Raw genomic sequence first — 23,368 nt, 5'->3', positions numbered from 1 at the left:
GGGTTCAATATTATATGTTATTTCAGATTAGATATTATCGGATTCGATATGCTAATATTTGAATTCATATCCGATAAGGATTCAAATAGATAAAAATATTCAAATCCTATATCCGAAATTTTCGAATAATATTCGATTTTTCAAATTCGAATCAGATTCAAATTTTCGACTATCTATTGACACCCCTAATTTTATATTTAAATATGTTCTCTAATTGGATCGATCATTGTGTTAGAAAATAGAGAAAAAAAAAAAAAAAAAAAACCTATCTCTTTCAAAATGGTCGTTTTCTATTTTTAAGGTCATACATTTCAAGAGTTTTCTATTTTTAAGGTCATACATTTCAAGATCATAACAAATGGTATTAAACAACTTTGTTCGGCCAAAATGAATGAGTAGAGCCTGAACCAAGGTTTTCATTTGAGTCACGTTAATAGACATATAGATCTAAATGACACCTTAACCCTCGAAAGTTCATGGTCTAGACTCTAGATTAGTTGTTTTGTTTTTTTTTTTTTTCAGATAAAAGGCTTTGAGAATAGACCGTCATTGAAATTTCAAATTTAAAATCCAAATTCATAAATAAATAAAAGTCTAATTTTTATTTTCTTTTAGAGTTGTTAATTTTTTTTTGTTCTACTTGAACCACGTGAACATGTGGTCCATGTAGAGACCAGAGAGATGGTCCTATTCAGTATGATTGCAAATCTTCCTATATCATGCCTGAAGTTAAAATAATTTGTGATCCATTGCCATTCCACTGATTGTCCAAATTTTTGTTTGATTGTTTGGAAAATTCCGGGAAATTGTATTCTGACAAAAACTTGATTAGAATCCAACAATTAATATGAAAGAGTCAAACCTCAAATGGAAAAAAGATTTTCTAGAGAATAACTTTTTATAGACAAATCATATTTCCTTTTCAAGTCAATTTCTTACCAAATAATGATGAATTAATCGTGGGCTATCTTATTTTCCAGGAAAATTACTTATTCCATAAGTTTTCCAAGAAACAAAACTTTGTTTTTTAAACAAACCAAAAGATAGTTGAACGCTACTTAAATGAATGGAATCATCTTAAAATTTCGCTTGTCCTTGTGAGTCCGTTGGTCCCAGGAGACTGAGTTGACTCGTCCCACCCATATCATTTTGAACAAATCAAATTATTTAAATTTATTTATTAATATATATTCAAATAATTACTATTTTATTTTAGTGTGAATTAGTATATTGTTAATTAGTAGCAAAATCTTAATTTTATATAGAATATTAACATTTAAATTATTCAAAAATTGAAATATTGGTAACATGAGATGAGTCATCTTGGATCTTAGATGAGCTAATGTGACCGACGACTCATATTGACTTTATTGCGTGATTATCGCTAAGGCTAAGATAACTTTTCAGACTTAACTCGTTCTAGAATGAATTTTAAAGTCATGTTTATGAATGATAGTTGACTACAACTTAAAAAAATGGATATTGTTGATTGAATGGTACTGATCGATGGAAAGGTGGGCCAGTCGTGCATGTGGCGTCAAAAGCAACGGTCAATCATCGATGGATGACAAACAAAATTATACAACTACTTTAAGGATAGCAACATCTGTGATTTTGATACTGTTGATTGAATGGCACTGATCAATTACAAGGTTGGCTAATTATGTATGTGGTAGCGATAGCAACGATAATAATTGACTGGGTCGAGTTATCATAAATTCAGTCATTTAGTGTAGGTGAGTCAACATAATGGATAGATTGGGGACTCGGATTTCGATAAGGATCTGATAACTTATTTAATCAGTTCCCGATTAATCATATACCAATCAGATAAGATGTGGAAAGCATGTAAATTATATTACATATTTTATTTAAATATTAGAGCTCGCCCGTGCGTACGACACTGGCCTCCTTGAGATTAAGAGGGTAAAAATGGAAGAAAAAGAAGAAAAAAAATAGAGATAAAGAGTTATTATTAAATATTTTAGAGGATAAAAGGGTAAAAGATGAAAAATAATAAAGTGGATTAAAGGGTAAAAAATATGTATATAGTAAAATTAGAGGGAGTGAGGATAAAAGATGATAACATGGATCCTGACATTTATATAAAAAAAAAAACTATAATAAGGTGGGTCTTATAGTTGTGTTTATCATATAAATATGAAATTTATTTAAATTTAAATGGATTTGATCCAATTCAAACTTGATCAAATTGTTATTGGATCCAAATATTGAGATTTGATATAAAAATCCCATCCAACAAGAGTTGGATCCGAGGATCGGTTCCATATCGACCTAATTGTATAATAACCATCCTATTGTTATTGGGTTGGGTTTGTATTCTAATATTGAGATTCAATAAAAATCAGATCAAACCAACCTGATCTCATGACAATCTTGAATTGGACGGCACAGATCGAAGCAAAGGTGGGCCACTCAGCTTCAATCATTGATGCTATTCAAAGAGCTAATAAAGCAACTTTGGAGATATATACACGTTAGCGTGCAACATTGGAAAGAGGCGTTTTCCTATCTTCCACACTACGTGAGAACACGCCTTTGAGAAGTAGTGGGCCCCACCGTTTGATTGGGTGATTGGAGGTGATATCTTGGTCCAAAATAGACTCAATTTACTAACACCTATCCATTACAGGTGATCCTATCAAATGGTAATGTGCCACGTGTAAATTAAGAGTGGGCCCATTAACTGAGTTTGATATTTCAAAGTAACGTGTGAAAAGTCGAGCAAAAGTACTTGATGCTTTTCCATCTTTGTTCTATGAAAAAGATGGGGATGGGAACACCATTAAAAACAACACCCAGACGTATAAAATAACAACTTTGACGGTAAATTTTTGGACTTACATGAGTATAATAATTCGAAGGCCATGTTATTTGCACCCAACATTTATGCTCATTTTGTTGGAAATTTTTATTTTTGTAAAATATTTTCTTCAAAATCATGGGTAATTAATTCTTAATAAAATTTATTTCATAATTCAAGCAAATAAAGTTCTAAAATATGATTTAAGGGTCGCTCAAAATGAAATAAATGGAAAACGAATTATCAATCAAACTGTGTTTACAAATTGATCGGACTGATACACTCCAAATTGATTTCCTACCATTTCTCTGATGGGTGAAAATTGAAAAGTAAGAAATTTTGTATCTATTTAAAGTGGAGGCCATCCATCCTTTCATACAATTTTGATTAGGGTAATTTAGTATTTAAAAAAATTTGTAAAATAGGCAATATTAGGGTTTCCCCCTACGAAATGCAAGATGAGGTCTACCGTCTTTGACTTTTGTTAATCCGTTCATACTGTTAACAAGGACAACAATCAATTAACAGAGATGGTAAAATGTCAAAAATACCTTATGTGTTGAAATTATGAAAATGTCCTTCGATCAAAGTAACTCAAATGTGTTCGATCTAATCGTTCTAATGATAATAATATTGAGAACGCTAATTGTTTTCAACCAATTTCTCATCGATCTAAATCTAAAATTTATTATTTTGAAGTTTAATCTCATTGTTTCCAACCCTTTCTTATCATTTTCAATTCAATTTCATATTTTTCAACCTAATATCAATGTGTTCACCTAAATCTCATCGTTTTCATCTCATCTCAAAGGCATTCTTTGACCCAATGCTCAAAATCTCCTCATGAAAAAATACTGAAAAGAAAAGAAAATTAAAATCAAGAGTAATATATGAAGTTATGAAGAAAATGAAATTAGTAATACCCTTTCCTGTAAATATATATATGTTAGTTCTATTAGGGGTGCAACTTGGTGCAGTTTGGTTTAATTTGAGGCCAAATCAAAATCAAACCAACCTATTTCAGTTCTATTAAATGAGAACCAGAACCGAACCAAATTGCAATAGAATTAAACCAACCTAAACCGATCTAAGGTCGATTTGGTTTGGTTCAGTTCTATGGGTTGCCAATATCTTAAAAATCTAATTGAATCAAAATATTTTTTAATAAATATGAATCTGAAATCTCATATAATGAGTCATTAATCTACCCATCAATAAAAAAACAATCATTAATGTATCCATTAAAAAAAAAGTTAATAGTTTTTCCATCAATTAAAGAAAGTCATTAATTCATCCATCCAAAAATATGTCATTAATCTATCCATAAAAAATGCGTGTTTATTAAATTGATTAATAATATTTATTTATAATTTTATTAATATAAGGATTCGGTTTAGTTCTATACAAGGCATGAACCAATTTGATCGGTTCTCTACTTTGTTAACTCGGAATCGATCCGAAGTTCATTATAAATCGAACCAAATCAATTCAAAGCTTTCGGTTTGATCCGGATCAAGTTGCACCCCTAAGTTCTACTCCACCCTAGCGAGCACGCGCGTAGTAAAGAACACAAACATGATTTTTTTTTTTACGAAAACTTATGCCTTGAGGACAAAATAGTTAAAAGAGCTCACATGAGAATTGAAACCTTCGCTTATTTCATGAAACATGAGATCTTGAACTTGATTAAATAAAATTTATTCAAAAATTAAAATCCGATTCAAAGATGTTAATGATAGGATTTAAGGAATATAATCATAATACTCTTGAGAACATTCCAACAATAACAAATACAAAATATAACTAGTGAGATATGATAAAATCCTAACTTCATCTTCCTCAAGAAGATGAAGTTGGATTTCTTTTAATCCAATGGTGTGAAATATTTCCATCAAACAATTGAGATTTAATTTGATTTTTTATTTTTTCAACTAAAACAATAGTCTTTTGGTAATTTAAATGCTACAAGAGTAGTTTGGGTATTCAGTTCAAACCATAGACCATCAACAGAATAAACGTTGATAATGGTTTGACTGGGTCAACTAAAGTTCAAGGGGATATACCATATCTTGCATTTCGCTACTTATTTTACTCCATTTTATTTGCTACTTATTTTTACTCCATTTTATTTTAAATTTGCAACTTTATAAATGTGTCTTAAATCTTGAAATCCTATTGTTCCTATTTGAGTTTGATTGATTGAATGTTTGAGAGCCAAAGATTTATACGAATCGGCCATTTGAAACAACACATTGTATCCACCTAAAACACATTTTGGGTAGAATGTATAAATGATGGGTGCAAATAGCCTAAACCTAATTCAAAAGATCAAAAAGTTTGCCTATTACATTATTTTTAATGAAACGTATAGTATGATTGTCTAAACAAAGATTTAGAATATACATATAGGTATTTAATATTTCATGAATTATTAACCAATTATACTCATGCTATGGGTGGATTATAACATGAGCTATTGAGGGATAAAATAAAACAACACAAAGTTGGAATCTCTCTATAACTTTGCAAAGTCATGGGGCTTTAATTTGGAATATGTTTAGGTCCCACATTTTTGTGTATGCATATATATAGTGTCCATTCACGAATTAATGGATCATGTCATATAGCACATCATGAAAGGTGCCATGTACAATTATCAATTAGGAATCTATAATGATGGTAGACCATAAATGCCATATTGGTCATATGATATGTCATATTATCTATCCAATGTAATAGATTAGACATGAATTTTGGTAATGTGATTAGAATGGAGACCTTCCATATTCTCACACATTTTGCTCCTTGTGAAACGCTTGTACTTGATCACTCATGAACATAATTACCAAAAATGGCATTTTTTTTTTTTTAAGTTTGTGTTTAAAACGAGTCTTTTCCGCTGACGGTTAAAATGATAAAAAAAAAGTACTTTTTAACATTTTAAACAAGATTTTTTCAACAACAACCAAAAAAAAAAAAAAAACTAAACACTTTCTTTTTTAATGTGGGATTTGATACTTAATAGAATTTGGTGATTCATAAATGTAAAAAATATGGGATTTGAGGATAATATCTTGATTTTATGATTTTTCTTTTTTCAATATTGCATTATTTTGAATAAAAGATATGTTGATGAGTAAACTTTTTTTTTTCTGGTCTCATAACATGTTTGAGAACATGCTATATTTGAAACATAGAATAAATTAAAATAAATTTCTTATGTACTATTATATATATTTTTCATAATTTTCAATATAGTTTTTTTTTTTTTTTTTTTTTTTTAATCTTTTATGTTTTATCATTTTTTCCCATTTCTTTCTCGAAATTTTTTTCCCATTTTCTGCGTTTTTTTACTGAAGTTTTCCCTTGCCGATTTAAACCCATACTTTGACTTTGTGACCATGCTCATAAAGAATGAGTAGATGATATTGTTCTTGACAACATTCAACATGCATTACCCCATGAAGCTAATCGCAACAAGCTAAGGATTTTATTATCCTTTCATATCCTACATTTCTATAAAATAGAGTTCACCATAGGTAAGGCATGAGCATCGTCTAGGGGTTTAGAGGGGTAAAAGAGAAAAATAATAAAGTTAGAGGAGTATTATTAAAAATCGTTGAGATTAATCCTCCTTGAGGTTAAAAGGCTAAAAGAGAAAAAATGTAGTAAAATTAGAGGGATATTATTTTTATTGAAAAATGGGTAAAAGAAGAAAGATAATAAAATTGAAATGGGGTACAGGGAGAGGAGTAACAATAATCAATAAAATTGAAGGGGGTGAAATGAAAATGCAATAAAGTAGGTAGGGTGGATCTCACTCCAAAATGTAGTTGGAGGAGTCCTTTCTTCATCACAAAACTATAACTAAGTGGGATCCACAATTGTATTTTATTATATAGAAATGGCACTGGGATATATTAAGAAAGAGACGACTGATTCTAAGAGAACAATATTTTTTATAAGATCTTTATCAAACTACTCTATATTTCCAATCATAAAATCTTTTTTTTTCTTCAAATCTACTCCTATCTTCATCCTTCATCAGAATCCAATGACATTTAGTGGTGGTGTAGAAAACATTGTAAAAATGATTGACATACATATGATTGTATATATAAACATTAGTAAGATTTGAAACCTTATTAACTGTGTGTTTAATAAGCGAGAGTTGCATATGCTAATTGACAACTCGCGCGTGTTGTAGAATTTTTTGCGTTTGAAAAGATAAAACTTGTGAATTGGCAAGTTGTCAACATTCCAAATTTGTTGTCTTTTGTGGAGTTCAACATTCACTCTTAGGGGTGAATGTTGAGAACATTCATCTTGCTGCTGATACTTTAACAAGCTAATTTATCTCTCTCATACTGTAACTCTCACTCTCTCTCGCAATTCAAAATAACCATTGAAACATTACAAAAAAGATCATCTGAGTCACAATTTGAAAATGGGTTTGTGGTTTTTGTTCTTTTAGTAGTTGCAACAACTCTTTTAAGCTCTTTCTCTATAGCATTAATGACTATTACTCCAAGTATGAGGAAGAGCTCTCCTTACGAAATCCCCAGCATCTCTCTCTCTTCGAGCCATTTTTTTTTCTCTATTTACTCATTGCAACTCCTCCATTCCTTCCCCCGCCCTCTCTCTCATGTGCATATTAAGAATATAAATGGCATATTCTTCTCTTAAAATAGGAAATGACAAACCCTAAATACATGAAGTATTCTTTTATGATTTGTTTAGAGATTGAAGCTCCATTTTTGCAAAAAAGATGTTTCTAGGGTTTTTATTGAATTAAACTTTAGCCCGTTTGGGGGATTTTCTTTTTATTGAAAGATTATTTAGGATTTCATGGTAGTTCAAGGATTTGGAGTTTATGGAAGAAGGAGGGACTCGGTGAATTCTCATAGCATCCAAACATTTAGGTTGTAATTAACCCCCACTCTCAACTTCCAAAAGTTCAACTTTAGAGAGTTGAATATTTTGAATGTCCAAATCTTACAATGAACTTACACTTTTCAAACACACCTTAAAGGTTGTCGAGGTCAAATGGATTACCAAATTGGTAATCCAACACCACAACTCTCTAGACTTCTTGTCGTGGGGTGGATCCAAGGTTTTAAAAATAGAGTTTCTTTTACCACACCAACTAGTGCTTACACCTCACCAAGATGTGTGTTAATTCTTTGGAGATTACTTATGAATTAGGGTGGTGTGATAATAGAATCTCTCTTTAAAAACTGGACAACTATTTAACTCTCAAATTGAAAATTTAATAGTGAAAAATACCCAGCTTTTTATTTGGTTAAATTCATAAAATTTTATGATTTACATCCTCCTAGCATTGGATCATATTTTTGGATGTCACAAGGTGAATTCAACATGAAAATCTAACCTAGACTATATTTATGCTATCTATAACCATAATGAGGATATTTGGACTTGTAGGCCCGACTAGTAGGGATGAGGCAATTGGTTTCCCAGAGCATCGTATCTCGCCAAAATCCCACAGGTACATGCAACCCCCCACCAACCACACATAGCGGGCGAGATGGGATAAATCTGTGCGAGCGCACAACATTTTTTCGTTGTACGTGTGACCAATCACAAAATTCAACTCTCTACCTAATTCATGCTTTAGATTTTTTAAAAGATATTTATCAAGGTGGATCCCATATGATAAAGGCTTTTTACATAACCAATCATCTTGATTCCATGATATTAGTCATACAATAAGACCTTAAAGTTAAAAATAATTGTATTGGATGTACCTGTACCTATGATAATTATAATACCATGTGTAGCATCAAATATTTTCCTCAGAAAAGAGAAAGAAAACCAGTTAACGGCGTCAAAAAAGCCGTTAAAATGCATGTGAGTGGGCCGTCAGAAGGTGGAGAGAGTAAGGTGTCCTTTACAGACTGTAGTTACTCACCCCTACCAACCAACACCAAAACACTCTCTCAACGAAACCGCCATTTTAACGGAATTTCCGGATTCCATCTTTCCTCTCTTTCTCTCTCTATCTCTACTTCTTCAACTCTCTCACAATCTAGGGTTTCGAGCTATTTCTCCATGAATGAATGATTAGGGTTTCAATCTGAGAGAGAAATGCATCTTCTCGAGCTCAATTTCGTCCTTTTCTTTCTTTGTTCTTCGTTGATCTTCTTAGTTGTTAGTGTTCAATCTTCATCTGAAGATGAAATTCGATCTCTTCTGGAATTCAAGAAAGGGATCCGAGAGGATCCGTTAGGTTTTGTTCTTACTACATGGGATCGAACGGCTACAATGGAATCGAACGGTTGCCCTAGATCCTGGCACGGGATCGTTTGCGACGAAGAATCTGGCTCTGTGATGGCTATTGTTCTCGAAGGTTTGGATTTGGTTGGGGATTTGAAGTTCTCCACCTTGATTGGACTGAAAATGCTGAAAAATTTGAGTCTTTCCGGGAATTCTTTGACTGGTCGATTTGTTCCAGCGATGGGAGTAATGAGTTCTTTGCAGCATTTGGATCTGTCGAGGAATCAATTCTACGGGCCGATTCCAGGTAGAATTAATGATCTTTGGGATCTTCGTCATCTAAATCTCTCGTCGAATAATTTTAGTGGTGGATTCCCGGGAAAACTCAGCAATTTACAGCAGCTTAAGGTATTAGATTTACATTCAAACGAGCTTTGGGGAGACATTGGTGATTTGTTGTCTGAGCTGCGGAACGTTGAACATGTTGATTTGAGCTATAATAAGTTCTATGGTGGGTTGTCATTGGATTTGGAGAAGATATCGGGCTTCGCTAATACTGTTCATCATGTGAATTTGAGTCATAATCGACTAAATGGAGAGTTCTATTCGAGCGATTCTATTCATTTGTTCAGGAATTTGGAAGTCTTGGATCTGGGTGATAATCAACTTAGTGGGGAGATCCCATCGTTTGGGGCATTACCCTCACTTCGAATTTTACGGGTTGGAAGTAATCAATTATATGGATCTATACCCGAAGAGTTGTTTGAGACTTTGATTCCCTTGGAAGAACTGGATCTCAGTGGCAATGGGTTTTCAGGTAAAAAATTCACAACTTTTGATCATAAATGTGTAGATGCATCTAATTTGTAGGTCAACGTTGTTTAAACAGTTGTCAAAGAAAGCACGATTTACTTTGATCTACCATGTTTCGTTACAAAGTGCCGACTTTGCTAAGTTGGTAAGACGCGTGGAGTGTTGGCTCAAAACCCATCGAACCCATATGTTCACGATGATTGCTGACTACTAACCCTTGTTTGCCATGCAAAAAAAGACAAAAAAAAATATAGTGTAATGTTGAATTGACTATAAACCTTCTAGCCACAAACATCTGCATGGTTTAAAATATCATATCGATGGAAAGTTCTGGTTTCTGAAAAAACCAATACGGTATCAGTTGATACATTCGGTACGTATGCGATACATTCCCGAAATATTCAATGTTTCGTATCGATCTTGGCTGATACTGATATGTATCGATCTATACATTCTGATATTTTAAACCATGAACAACATCTGAATTTGCATTATCACACACATTGGTGGTCTCATTACTTTTGCTAAAATTATGTTTTAAATGCTTAGATATTACAGGTTGCCTCCTCATTGTCTACTTTGAGAAATTATTATTGCCAATTGAATTCTTGCTTTATTACAGCTTTTAACTAGATGCCATATCTGAAAGATCTAGCATTTCATTTATGTTTTTTATGCATGCAGGTTCAATTCACAGTTTTAATTCTACAACTTTGAGGGTTTTGAATCTTTCATCAAATGTATTAACCGGTTCATTGCCATCTACTTTGGGAGAATGTGTGGTGGTTGATTTGAGTGGAAATATGTTTTCTGGAGACATAGCTACTATACAGAATTGGGGAAAAATGTTGGAGGTTATCGATTTGAGTTCAAATGCATTATCTGGGAGCTTTCCAAATATGACTTCACAATTTGAGAAATTGATTTCTATTAAGATTAGTAATAATTCTTTAGTTGGTAATCTGCCTCTTTCATTAGGGAACTCCCCGAGACTGTCTTCTGTTGACCTTAGCTTTAATGAGTTTACAGGGTCCATTCCAAGTAGCTTCTTCATGTCAATGAGCTTGGCGAATCTGAATCTTTCCGGAAATCAGTTTACGGGAACAATCCCTTTTCAAGGCTCACACACAACTGAATTATTAGTTCTACTATCTTATCCACATATAGAATCTCTTGATCTGTCCAATAACTCATTAACGGGTTCCTTGGCTTCCGACATAGGTAACTTGGGGAGGCTTAAATTGCTTAATCTGGGGAGAAACGTCTTGTCCGGGCAGATACCTAGTGAATTGAGCAAGCTTAGTGGGTTGGAGTGCCTGGACTTATCCAACAACAAATTCGACGGGAAGATCCCTGATAGGCTTCCATCGAGTCTGAAGGTATTCAATGTGTCAAACAATGATCTATCGGGTCTTGTTCCTGAAAATTTGAGAAGCTTTCCTATCTCTTCATTTCAACCCGGAAATCCATTGCTAATCATCTCAAGTAGCATGACTCCACATGGGGAAGATTCAGGTCCTCATGATGGACGTCACAACTCAAAATCTAGTATCAGAGTAGCAATTATTGTTGCCTCTGTCGGAGCTGCTTTGATGATTGCTTTTGTTTTACTCGCTTATTATCGGGCACATATTCATGAATTTCAAGGAAGAAATGGGTTTAGTGACCAAACTACAGGAAGAGATGTTAAGTTGGGAAGATTTACTCGTCCTTCCCTTTTCAATTTCCAAACAAATACTGATCCAACTCAAACTTTGAGTTTTTCTAATGATCACTTGCTAACAGCAAATTCAAGATCGATTTCTGGTAGGAAAGATTTGGTGACTGAAACAGTGGAGCGTGGGTTACCTGAGGCAAGAGTAGCAGATCCAGAGTCTGTGACCCAGGAAGCGCCAGATAATCCTTCGATCTCGGGGTGGAGAGATTCTCCGGGGTCCCCGCTATCTTCCTCACCCCATTTTATTGAGGTGTGTGAGCAACCAGTGATGTTAAATGTGTACTCACCTGATCGTTTGGCTGGAGAGCTGTTTTTCCTGGACAGTTCATTAGTATTCACAGCTGAAGAATTGTCTCGTGCCCCAGCAGAAGTTCTTGGTAGAAGTAGCCATGGGACTTTGTACAAGGCTACCCTGGATGGTGGCCATATGTTGACTGTGAAGTGGTTGAGGGTAGGCCTTGTAAAACATAAGAAAGAATTTGCTAAGGAAGCTAAAAAAATTGGATCTATTAGACATCCTAACATTGTTTCACTAAGGGCATATTATTGGGGACCTAGGGAGCAGGAAAGGCTGATTCTGGCAGATTATATCCACGGGGATAGCTTGTCTTTACATCTCTATGGTAAGAGTTTCCAAGACTTTTAACTTTTATGGTTATCCTTCTACATGTTTATGTGCTATCTATAGTTTTGTTAGTTTCTTACTAAGCTTCTTTTACCAGGTGATGTTTATCAATGTTATCTTAGATGGTTATTGAAATTAGTATGTTCATCAAGTATAACCCTTCCTACTGATAAATCTGATGATGCATTACCAAGTTTTGCCATCACGTGTTTTACATGAAAATATATTTCTAGGGCATTTAAGAAACGTAATTAACGATATATTATTATCTTATATAAGAATGAGCACTGAAAATAGTTCTTATGTATCTCATTGTTTTTCTAATTATTTTTTATTTGAAATAATGTCCCTTTGTGTGAATCCTGAAAATTCATGGCTCAAGTTCTTCAACTTTCTGTTTGTCAAGTATTATGTTTAGTTTAGGTTTCTTGTTTTTATTTGTTGTTGTTGAATAAATCTTATAATGCTTTAGAGTCGTATCAATTGAGATATGTAGAGACTAGAGAAAAATATTTTCATTTGGAATCTTGGTGTACATGGTTAGAATGAAGGGTACTTGAGGGCAGTGGAGGTAAAGAGAGCAGACATTAAGCCGACATTATCTGATGTTATTGACCTTTTGGTTTCTAGTTTCCAATGTTTATCTAGTTTCAGTTGATAAACCTTCATTCTCCATACTTCTCTGTTGACAACCTGAGCATTTTTTTTATAGTTGTTTTTTAACTATTGATATCCCCAGAGCGATGGGTTCATGGATTAATGATCTTAGTAATCTAACTGATTAAATGATGATTCAATAGTCAATGCAGCTTTTTAGCTGCTAATCGTCTGATCTTTACAATCAGGGATTTTGTCCTTTTGCTAAAGTTTGTATGGGTGTAAACGAATCGAAGATTATTACTCTCATTTTGAGTAGCTGGATAAAGAATGAACATCGAGAAGACAAAAGGGTAGCAAAAATGGGATAATTAACTGACCCACCAAGCCCATTGACAACCCTAGTATTTGTTGTGTCATAGCAGCAACAACACGTTGTTGGCTTGCTTCTACTTTTCCTTCTTTTTCCCTTCTTATTATTCTTCCTCTAATTTTTCCATATTGCTGATTGCTTTTCTTTTATTCTTTAGTGTTACGTATAAAAAGAATTCATATTTTTTTTTTGACGAGTAACTTATTTATGTATATATGTTATAATTTTAAAATACCTAGAACCATATTTTACTATTCAATTTTTATAATTATATTTATTTTATTGTGCATTGCTTCACTCAAGTGTGCAACTCGCCTTGCGCCTTAGGCTCTAGAAGGCCTTTGCACCTTAAGTGTGCCTTTCATCTCTAATTACACTGCTTCGACATTTCTTTTGGTCATGAAGTTAATTATGGGGATGCCATTGCTTAGGCTCAGCTGTGGGGGCTTCAAAGACTTCAAACATTGTGGGTAATATTAAAACTTATGTTTTGGTCCAGAGATATTGTATAGGCATACTCTTAGAATTGCTAACATTAATGTTTTGATTCGTTGATTAAAGATGTTTGCATAAAGACATGCATCAGGAGGATATTTTTTTTAGAAGTATAAAACTTATTAAATAAAAAAAGAGGACGAGGTGACCACCAAAAGTTATAATAAAAAGAAAATAAACAAGAATCAAAGAGAAACAGACAACACGATATACAACTGGCTCATGATTAAGTGGAACATAACACATCCCATTTGGAGACCAAATATTCAAAGAACTCTCCTTCGAAATCTTTGCTTAGTTTGCACCAACAAAAAAGTAATCCCAATAGGATCAAATCATATGATGACCTCTCCTTCCCTTGAAATACTCTTCTGTTCCTCTCCTTCCAAAGTCCCCAGCATATTGCAAGAGGGAGGATGGACCAAAGATAACCTTTTCTTTTGGAAAACACGTTGAAACTCCACCCAAAAAACAAAGGCATAACAGAATATGGGAACACCCAAGAAATATGAAACAATGAGAGTAAATAAACCCAAATTTCGTATGTAAAAGAGCAATGAATCAGAATACGCCCCTGACTCTCAGTCCACTTTACTGAGAAAACAGAAATTTGGAAGAAACTAGCCCTGTCTCTAAGGATGCCAGCCAAATGAAACAAAGACACCTTGGAAGGAATTGAGGGAGACCACACTGAGGACACTGGGGAGATAGAATCAAATTGAAGAAAAATAGCATTGTGGGAAGAACGCATGCGCGAAAGTTTCTCTCCTTGTTTACACTCTACTCCCTTCTATCCTCTTCATATTGCACAATATGAATAGAGTTGAGAATATCGAAGAGGGGTGCAACTTTTTCAATCTCCCAACCATTTAAGCTTCTCCTAAAACCCAAATCCAAAGAGAAACCATTCTCGCTGCGAATCAAGCAATCTTCACCACATGATTCTTTTCAAAGAGAATGCATACATGGAAGGGAATTGTGATGATAAGGCCGATTCTCCATACCGCGAATCTTCCAAAAAACAAATCCTATCTTCTTTCCCTACCCTGAACTCTATTCTTTTGTTGAACTGTTTTAGAGTTTCCCTCCATACACTACACCCGTAAGATGCCTTTGCCTCCCCACTTTCCAACCAAGGTCTTTCTCCCTATACTTTGCTTTGATAATACTTCTCCACAAGGAAAATATAACTTAGAAAAAAAACAAAACATTGGAAGCACACCAACACGACTCTCTTACACAGAGCTCCTTAAGAGACCTCAAAATAAATCCCTCCCACTTAAATGACAATTCCTAAAAAAACCTTTTAAATTACTTAAAAGGCTTTCTCCCAAAAGATTAAGAACCCCATCACACTGATAATCATGTTCTTGTTTGGGTTCTCTTTCCCTTTGAATATACAAATATTCCTTTCCCTCCATATGGCCCCAGTGCACCGTGAAAGGAGTCAAAACTCCAAATAACCATTCCCTCGAGGAAGAAATCATTGAGTATAAAGATTGAAAGAAAGAAGAGATCAATAATAGAAGAATCCATGGAACTTTGAGCAATATGACGTAAAATGAGACCAAACCAACAATGCAAAACTGCAAAGGAACAAAGATGAAAGACATCTTCCCCATCTATATTTTACAAGGGTAGCAACAATTCACCACAACAATATCGTGGGAGATGAGAACTATCTTTTTATCTCAATTTGATTTTGATTGTTTGGACAATCATCTTGAATAGTATCGAACAATTGATTGTCTAATTTTTCATAATTGAATTTTATTTTATTTTCCCAATATGAAGCTGCAAGTGTTGAATTGGTGAACCTCATATTACTTCATTGCCACTTGGTTCATGTCTTTTGGAGCATCTATTGAATCAATGGCGGGGCTGTTTTTCGGGATGCTGCGTGGCTAACATACCGTAGAATTTTTCTCATAGAGCCCCCACTTTTGGGGATTTCTCTATTTTATGGGGTATTTTGAATGAAGGAACAATAGGGTATTCAATGCAGTGTAGGCAAACCCTTCCAGTCATAGCTATTTCTATCAAAGGCTTTATGTTCTAGTGAGCCTTGATGCACTGGGGGCATGAAGGGGGTGTTCTTTGAGGATTTCGTATGACTTGTTCACAAGGAAGCTAAATTTTATTGCTTCTACTTTCTTTCTTTATTTTTTCTTGCCTTTTTTTTCCGTCCAACTTTTGCTAGGTAGATCTTGATGTAGGGTAAAACACACAAACCTAGAGTTTATGTTAAAAATCTGGTTCCTGGGTGAAATCCCAAGAACTAAGAGTAATGAATAATCTCTATGTAGACCAAAATAGACTAGAAACTTCAATCTAGGTTTGAGATTGATGGAAATCAATCGCAAACACAAAAATTAAGAACCAATATCGGGTTCTTATACTCAATATAAATAAACAAAGAAAGGGAAGAAGCCTTTTCTTTTTCTTTTATTAATCAATCTTCAAAAAAACTAACTCACTGAATGTGTTTATTGGAGCTCCTAACTCCTTCATAACAACTTGAAAACCTTTTAAAACACTAAAAAGTAACTTCCTAATCTATTTATAACATATTACTAACCTTCTAATCCTATTAGAACTCAATTTGGACATTTAAAATGACTTCTAATTATAACCTAAAGAATAAAAACGAATTTTAAACATAAAACAAATTATAAACTGACTAGGAAAAGAAACTTTCTAATATTGAAATAGAAATTAACTAGGACTAGTTAAGCAACTTAAAAAATAGGAATTCAATAAAAGAAAGAGTCCTAAGAGAAGTTAGACTAGGTCTTGAGGACCGGTCAAAGATTGGATAGAGTTGACTTGGTCAAACAAATTTGACTCAATCAATGTTGCTGACTTCTTTCTTCGACGCTTCTTATCTCGATTATAGACAATGAGATAAGTGTCGGCAAGCCTGTTTACATCATCTTCCTCAGGTTGGAGAGAATTCGCCCTCGAATTCGTAGTAGCATCACTGAAAGGATTATCTCCAAAGTATGGAGATAGGTGCTTCACTTTAAAAACATCGGAAATGCGTAGAGTGGCGAGTAGTTTGTGCTGACAGGTATTAGAATCGATCTTCTTTAGCACTTCTAAAGGTCCAATCTTCTTGAACTTAGTTCTGTTGTAGGTGCCCATTGGAAAACTATCATTGCTAAGGTAAACCATCACTCTTCATGGGATTTGAAATGGCTATGCTTATATTCGAAAAAAAATGTCCACAGTAAACAACCAATTAAGGAAATCATCGATGTGAAGAAGGCCATTGAATTGTGGGATGTCCGTCTTAAGTTGATATTCTACTTGATTGATTCGCGTGGGTGATGGAGTATAGTAGGGATCCAATTTATCAAGATAATCAGTGTAAGAGGTTGGTTGGGTTTGGTAAAGATGTTGAGTGCTATATGGAGGGTTGGGGTTATGAGAAACATGTTGTGGGGGCTGATATTTGTTGTCTGCTTTTGATGAATATGAAGGGTCATATGGAAGTTTATGATGGTTTTGGGGCTGGTTTTGATGTTTCAGATAGGTATAATGTTGGGGAAATCCGTGAACAACTTGGTTTGAAGGTGTTGGAACAAAGGGATTGTGTTGGGGAGGGAGGGTTGGGGTGAGGAATTTTGGTTTTGGCCTTGGAGGGTTTGAGAAGTATTTTTGGTATTGGAAATAACTTGAGGATGGGAAGATATAATTTCATTAGCAAATTGAGGAAGAGATTGCAAAACATCTTCTTCAATTTGGTGAATCCTCTGTAATGGTTGTTCTAATTCGACATTGAATATGGATTGAATTTCACTCCAAAGTGATTTGAGTCTCTCATCAAGAGCTTGTTTCTTGCTTTGAAGTTCCTTCATCTCTCTATCATGCTTTGCTAACTCTTTGTCGTACTTTGCTTGAATTTGCTTTAAATTTACCTCTAATCTCTTGTCAATTGATTGATTAACAAGATCAAACCGAGCAGTAACTTCGTCAAGTACGCTACGTACTTTTCTACACTGAATGTGTTCTTGTGTGTCTCCCTTCAAAGGATCATGGCTCTTTGTACCCATTGGCATGATGAAGAATAAAAGAGTATGGCTTTGATACCAACTGATGTAGGGTAGAACACACAAACCTAGAGTCTATGTTAAAAATTTGGTTCTAGGGTGAAATCCCAAGAACTGGGAGTAATGAAGAATCTCTGTTTGTGTGTTCTACCCTACATCGGATCTACTTTTTTATTCCTTGTACTACTTTTTTGTTAATAGAATACTTTGTTGTATGCACCACCCAAGTGGTGGAGCAGTGGTTCAACGACCTGGGTATGCTCTCCAAGGTTGTGAGATCGAGTCTCTCCACCCACGACTTTATTCAATGTGCTTGTATCAATAAAAATGTTTATCACACGAGAAAAGTTGTTGATAATGGATGAAGTAACTATGAAAAAATGGAAGTAACTTAGATAGTATCCACACGTTATAATAAACTATGAATAATGATAAATTGCACTTAAAAAGATACAATTAATGGTATGAAAATGGCAGTGTTTTGAAAGTTGGCAACTACTATATGAGAGGTGGCAAATTGATAAATAGAATATTGAATTACTTATTTTTTGTTTATGGTATTAAGTGAGAAGGTGGGGTTTTTATCCCAAGTCTATGGTTCTATCGCGCACACACACACACACACTCTTTACCACCTCACTCAGGTGGCACCTTCACAATGTTGAATTACTTGAACATCATTTATGTTTAAAATATATGGAAATGGCAGGAACAAAACACACCTTAAATGAGATACAATTGGGACATAATAGTCTTGAGTGCCCAAAATAGTTATGACCCTGGTGGTGTTTGACACAAACACGTGTATCCGTGTCGCACACAAATACAATGTGGGAAGATGCAATGAGTCGGCTAGAGATTTTGTGACACAACTTACAATCCTTGGGTTGATGAAAAGATCATTAAGCGTGATATGTGGAAGGGGTAAATTGGTTGAGGGTTGAACAACTCCTTTTCAAGAGAGAGTGGTAAGACAATCGTTTGACTTTTGTTGACACAAATATTGGTTGATTCTCATGTGTGTCATCCATTAATGGTTTGGGTCTCAAAGTAGTCTTCTTTGCATGGATACAAAATCATCCCATCTAGGGTTATCCAAACCTAGATAGCTGCTTCTTTATCTATGCATAAGGATTTGACGAAACAATGGGCCACCGGCTCCTTTTCCTTTAATGCCCCTTCTCCAAACCCTATGCTCATACTTTTTCAGAGCTGTGGTGTGTTTTGGATGATGCCTAGGGCCTTTATGGAGCTTTTCCAAGTGTTTGTGTTGCCTGGATCCTTTTGTGCCTTTTAATCTTTGCATTGTATTGACTTTATGGAAGGAACAACATGGGTGGATTATTTTATGCGTGAGAAATATTGTGGTAAGAGGTCATTTTTAGAGCTAAATCTATTCTTTATTGTTTGGTTTCCCTTCATGGGGATTTCAGGGAAGTCTTATATGATAAATTCATTTTTTGATGAGAGTGTATGATTCTTTTTTTTTTATGGCTAAGGGGGTGAAGGTGGGATTTGGTTCCGCATGTGTCTTAAAACTCACTAACTTTACCAATTCACTGTATTGGCACTTTCCATGGGAGTACCGAGTATATAATTGTATCTATCACTTGACTGTTTTTTCTTGCTTGAAATCTCTATTTTCCTCTTTCTCCCTTCCCTTATTTAGTTTCCTTCCTAATAGTTAAAGTTTGAAGCATTAGATGATCTAAGAAATTAGCAAGTCCCCAATGGTTTGAGAATTGAGGTGGCTTGAGACCATTTAGCAAGGAAGTAGTCGACAAGAAGCATACTCAACCCTCACACAAATGATAACGAAGTTGTTGGATTTGAGCCAGTGCAAGGCTATTCAGAATTCAGATTGTCTTGGAAATATGAGCTGCACAGAACCACTTTCCTCATTTATTTATATCCATTTATTGTTATTAATATAAAGATATTCATTGATAACGTATAATTAAGGTTGGGAGGTGTTTTTATTATTTTCATGATATGAAAGGAGGTCCCCAAGAAACATTGTAGGATAATAGGTACGCTAAGGGTTGCATGCAAGAGACCTATTTGTTCAATTTCTTGTAAGCAATGGTCACAATTGAGGATGAGATTGGCCATGTGTTACTGCTTTGATTTACCAACCAATGATGCCACACTTTTGTGGATCTACCATTGGTATCTTGTACTTGAGTGGGACCAGCTGTCCAACTAGGTCTTGACCACCTTATTAACGAGAGCATCCAGTTCATATACATGACATTGTATTTTTTAGGAAATTACGTGTTTATGTTCAGATATTTTGAAATTCATCCTTCATATCATCTTCACCAACAAAGGAAATCTAGAATGGTAGGGGAACAATAGTTCTTTTCTCGAGGAAATTCTTAAGGGTTTGAAGTCCTTCAAAAAGAACATCTCTGTTACTTTTTATTGTAAAACCCAAAATACCATAGGGCAAACATTGGTTATTCTTCTTGCGAATGCCTTTATTTGAAATTTGTTGCTGAAGGGTGGAGCTTCACATTCTTGGTACTCCATTAATGTGATGGAAGCCCTAATGAACGCTAAGTCCCTTGTCCTGAATCTAATCGAAGTTGGCATCCTCATGCAAGTTGTTGTTCGAAGCTTGGGATTCGGATTGAGTCATGCTACTCGTGCCCACTATATATGCTTACTGCGCCCACTTAAGTCTTTTTATTATAGAAAAATGGGAAGTTACATTTTTACCCTTCTCCATACTCACCATCTTCTCCATCAATTGATCGAAAAACCTGAACCATCTTCTCTATCCATTCTCCCCTTCTTCTTCACCATCTACTCTTTCTCTCTCTCTCTTTCAATCTTCTTTTTCTTCATATTCATCTCCTTTTGAGTTTTGTGAGAGGTTGAATCAATAGAGGTTAGGTTTTTTATTCAAGTTAGCTTATTTCTTTGAAATTTCTTTTACTTTTTTGCATTTAATCATCAAGGAAGATGGAAAAATCACACTATCAAAAGTACGATTTGAATCAAAGAACTTGAAGATTTTTTGGCAGTTTTGTTCGGTAGGTTTAGACCGAGCTTGTTTTAGCTAATTCATTAGATACCTATTGAATATAACTTCCTACCGAACATTACAAAATCGATTTAGTGGGTGCTTACCGAACAAGACTTTCTAATGTTCATAGAAGTTACATCCGGTAGGATACTTACCGAATCTTATAATACAAGTTCGGTCTGAGCTTACCGAATAATATCTATCAAAAAAATCTGCTAGTGCTTCGGTAGGTTCCCATCGAATTGGTTTTGTAATGTTCGATAGGTACTTACGGAATTTGCTAAAAACAAGTTTAGGCTGAACCTACCGAACAAAATCTGTCAAAAAACTTCGAGTTCTTCAATTCGAAAATGTCATTTTGAATGTTTTAATGGTGGGTTTTCCATCTTTATGATTAAATGCAAAAAAGTAAAAGAAAAATAAAAATAAGATTTTTGAAAGAAAAAAATACCTTAAAGCCTAAATCTCCATTGATTCAACCTCTCACAAAACTCAAAAGGAGATGAATATGAAAAAGAAGATTAAGAGATAGGTAGATGGTGGAGAAGGGGACAATGGGTAGAGAAAATGGTGAGATGGCTGAGATTTTCATTCGGTAGGTAGATAGATGGAGAAGATGGTGGGTGTGTAGAGTAATTTCGATGAGGATATTAGTGTAATTTCCTTCCTTTTAAAAAAAAATTAAATTAAAGTGGGCGCGGAGAGCATATATTGTACTCGGAGAAGTCAGGCTGGGATAGTAAATCCTTGAGCAAGCGAACCTTGGATTATTAGGCATTGATGGCTCAGACATTTGGACCTTGAATAGAATGAACACATGTAGAATTTGGCTGAATGGCATTGCCTCGAATGAAGGGTCCTCAGATGTACCTTGTATGTACCAAGCTTGATTTGAACGTCAAAATATAGTTGTTATTTGGGTTGTATTTAATCATTCGCATTAGATAGAACATCGGATGGTGCACCATCTTTTGGACTACTGCTGGATAGTGTATAGGTTCCTTGGTTGGAGTCGAGCCATAGACGCTCCATGGTTTTGAAGCTTTTGTGTTGAAACCCCTGATTTGTTAATTTTGGATTTCATGAGCTGGCACCAATACTTCTTTAAGATCAGACACCTCTATATGAATTTATATATACCATGCAAGTATGCAACATGTAACTTAGAATTATGAAGTTTACAAACACTTGAATCCAGATAAATAGATGCATTTTTTTGTTGTTGTTGATATTTGTAAAGCTTGTTTGTTCAGTTGGAAAATCTCTGTTTAATATCTACATTTTACAGAGACCACACCTAGAAGGTACTCCCCATTATTGTTCAGCCAAAGACTAAAAATCGCGGTGGACGTTGCTCGGTCTTTGTGTCACCTTCACGATCGAGGCCTGCCTCACGGTAACCTAAAGCCAACAAACATACTCTTGACTGGACGCGATTTCACTGCTCGCCTCACAGACTATGGTCTCCATCGTCTAATGACACCTGCTGGCACTGCAGAGCAGATATTGAATTTGGGGGCACTTGGGTATGGAGCCCCAGAGCTTGCCGCTGGAGCCAAACCGTCTCCATCATTTAAGTCTGATGTGTATGCATTCGGGGTGATACTGATGGAGCTATTAACAAGAAGAAGTGCTGGTGACATAATCTCGGGTCAGTCAGGTGCCGTCGATCTCACAGATTGGGTTCGGTTGTGTGCTCATGAAGGTCGTGGAATTGATTGCTTTGATAGAAACATTGCAGATGGGGAGGAACTCTCAAGAGCAATGGATGAATTGCTTGCCACATCTCTTAAGTGTGTTCTCCCTGTAAATGAGAGGCCTAGCATCAGAACGGTATTGGAAGATTTGTGTTCTATATCTGTTTGAAATTTTTGTACATGTCTCAGAATTAGTTTTTTTATTTTTTGACTTGGTACTTTTTTGTTTTTTGTCTTTTTAATTTTTTTTTTTATTTATTTTAAAATTGGGTTTTCAAATCTTCTGATGTTAGCTAATCTCCTCATTTTTTTTTTCTTGTGTAAAGGGATGATTGAATCCATTGATTGATTGATAATATTTGAGTTTGAGCTTGAATTTTTTTTAATGAGTGCTTGCCAACCACTGCTGCATATCACTCATCTTGTAAAGTGGTTTCTGGGTTTGAAACCTCCTGATTTGACCTACTTAAGAGCAGAATTTGAAATGGTTCTCCAAATTTTGTTTTCTTCTTTTTCTTTTAGTTTATCTAACACCTCTGTCATCATGTATGAAAGGGTTTTGGTTTTTTTTTTTTCGTTTGATCATATCATTTGAATTAAAGCTTGCAATGATGCTGGTTGCCATTGTTCATTGTGAATTTTGGACATGTTGCCAAAGATATGGTGCTGCTACTGTTTCTTGACACATGTAATGGTACAAAACAAGCACAGAAGTGGATCTTATAACCTGCAGAACACCTCTATATGCTTGATACACAAAAGGGTTGCTACTCATGATTCAATATTTACACTGCAAACTGACACAGATTTATACAATCTGACGAGAAACATCTCTCATTTGGTAAGTTCAGCTGCAGCTGAGAAAAAAACGGTACACTTGAAAGCAGGTAAGTAAATAATTGTGGAC

General features: G+C 34.8%; 1 protein-coding gene across 1 annotated transcript; it reads left to right on the top strand.

Annotated features, from left to right (window-relative positions):
* The first annotated feature begins 8,615 nt into the window (after positions 1-8,615).
* Positions 8,616-22,967, top strand: LOC147409659 (Leucine-rich receptor-like protein kinase family protein). Its single transcript, XM_086431252.1, has 3 exons — positions 8,616-9,878; positions 10,559-12,214; positions 22,053-22,967. The coding sequence occupies exons 1-3, from the start codon at positions 8,933-8,935 to the stop codon at positions 22,628-22,630; spliced, it is 3,180 nt and encodes a 1,059-aa protein (XP_086287378.1). The 5' UTR covers positions 8,616-8,932; the 3' UTR covers positions 22,631-22,967.
* The last annotated feature ends 401 nt before the right edge of the window (positions 22,968-23,368 follow it).

The sequence above is a fragment of the Akebia trifoliata genome, chromosome 2 (genome assembly GCF_017979445.1).
Source record: "Akebia trifoliata isolate Shusen 1 chromosome 2, ASM1797944v1, whole genome shotgun sequence".
NCBI classification, from domain to species: domain Eukaryota; kingdom Viridiplantae; phylum Streptophyta; class Magnoliopsida; order Ranunculales; family Lardizabalaceae; genus Akebia; species Akebia trifoliata.
Note: the sequence above shows the minus strand (reverse complement) of the source record. Positions and strands in the feature narration are given on the sequence as shown.

Bases quoted from the DNA above. Each gene is read 5' to 3' on its own strand.
- LOC147409659 (XM_086431252.1), top strand. From the start codon at position 8,933: ATGCATCTTCTCGAGCTCAATTTCGTCCTTTTCTTTCTTTGTTCTTCG. The intron at 9,879-10,558 runs GTAAAAAATTCA...TTATGCATGCAG, and splicing joins CAGTGGCAATGGGTTTTCAG to GTTCAATTCACAGTTTTAAT. The intron at 12,215-22,052 runs GTAAGAGTTTCC...TACATTTTACAG, and splicing joins CTTGTCTTTACATCTCTATG to AGACCACACCTAGAAGGTAC.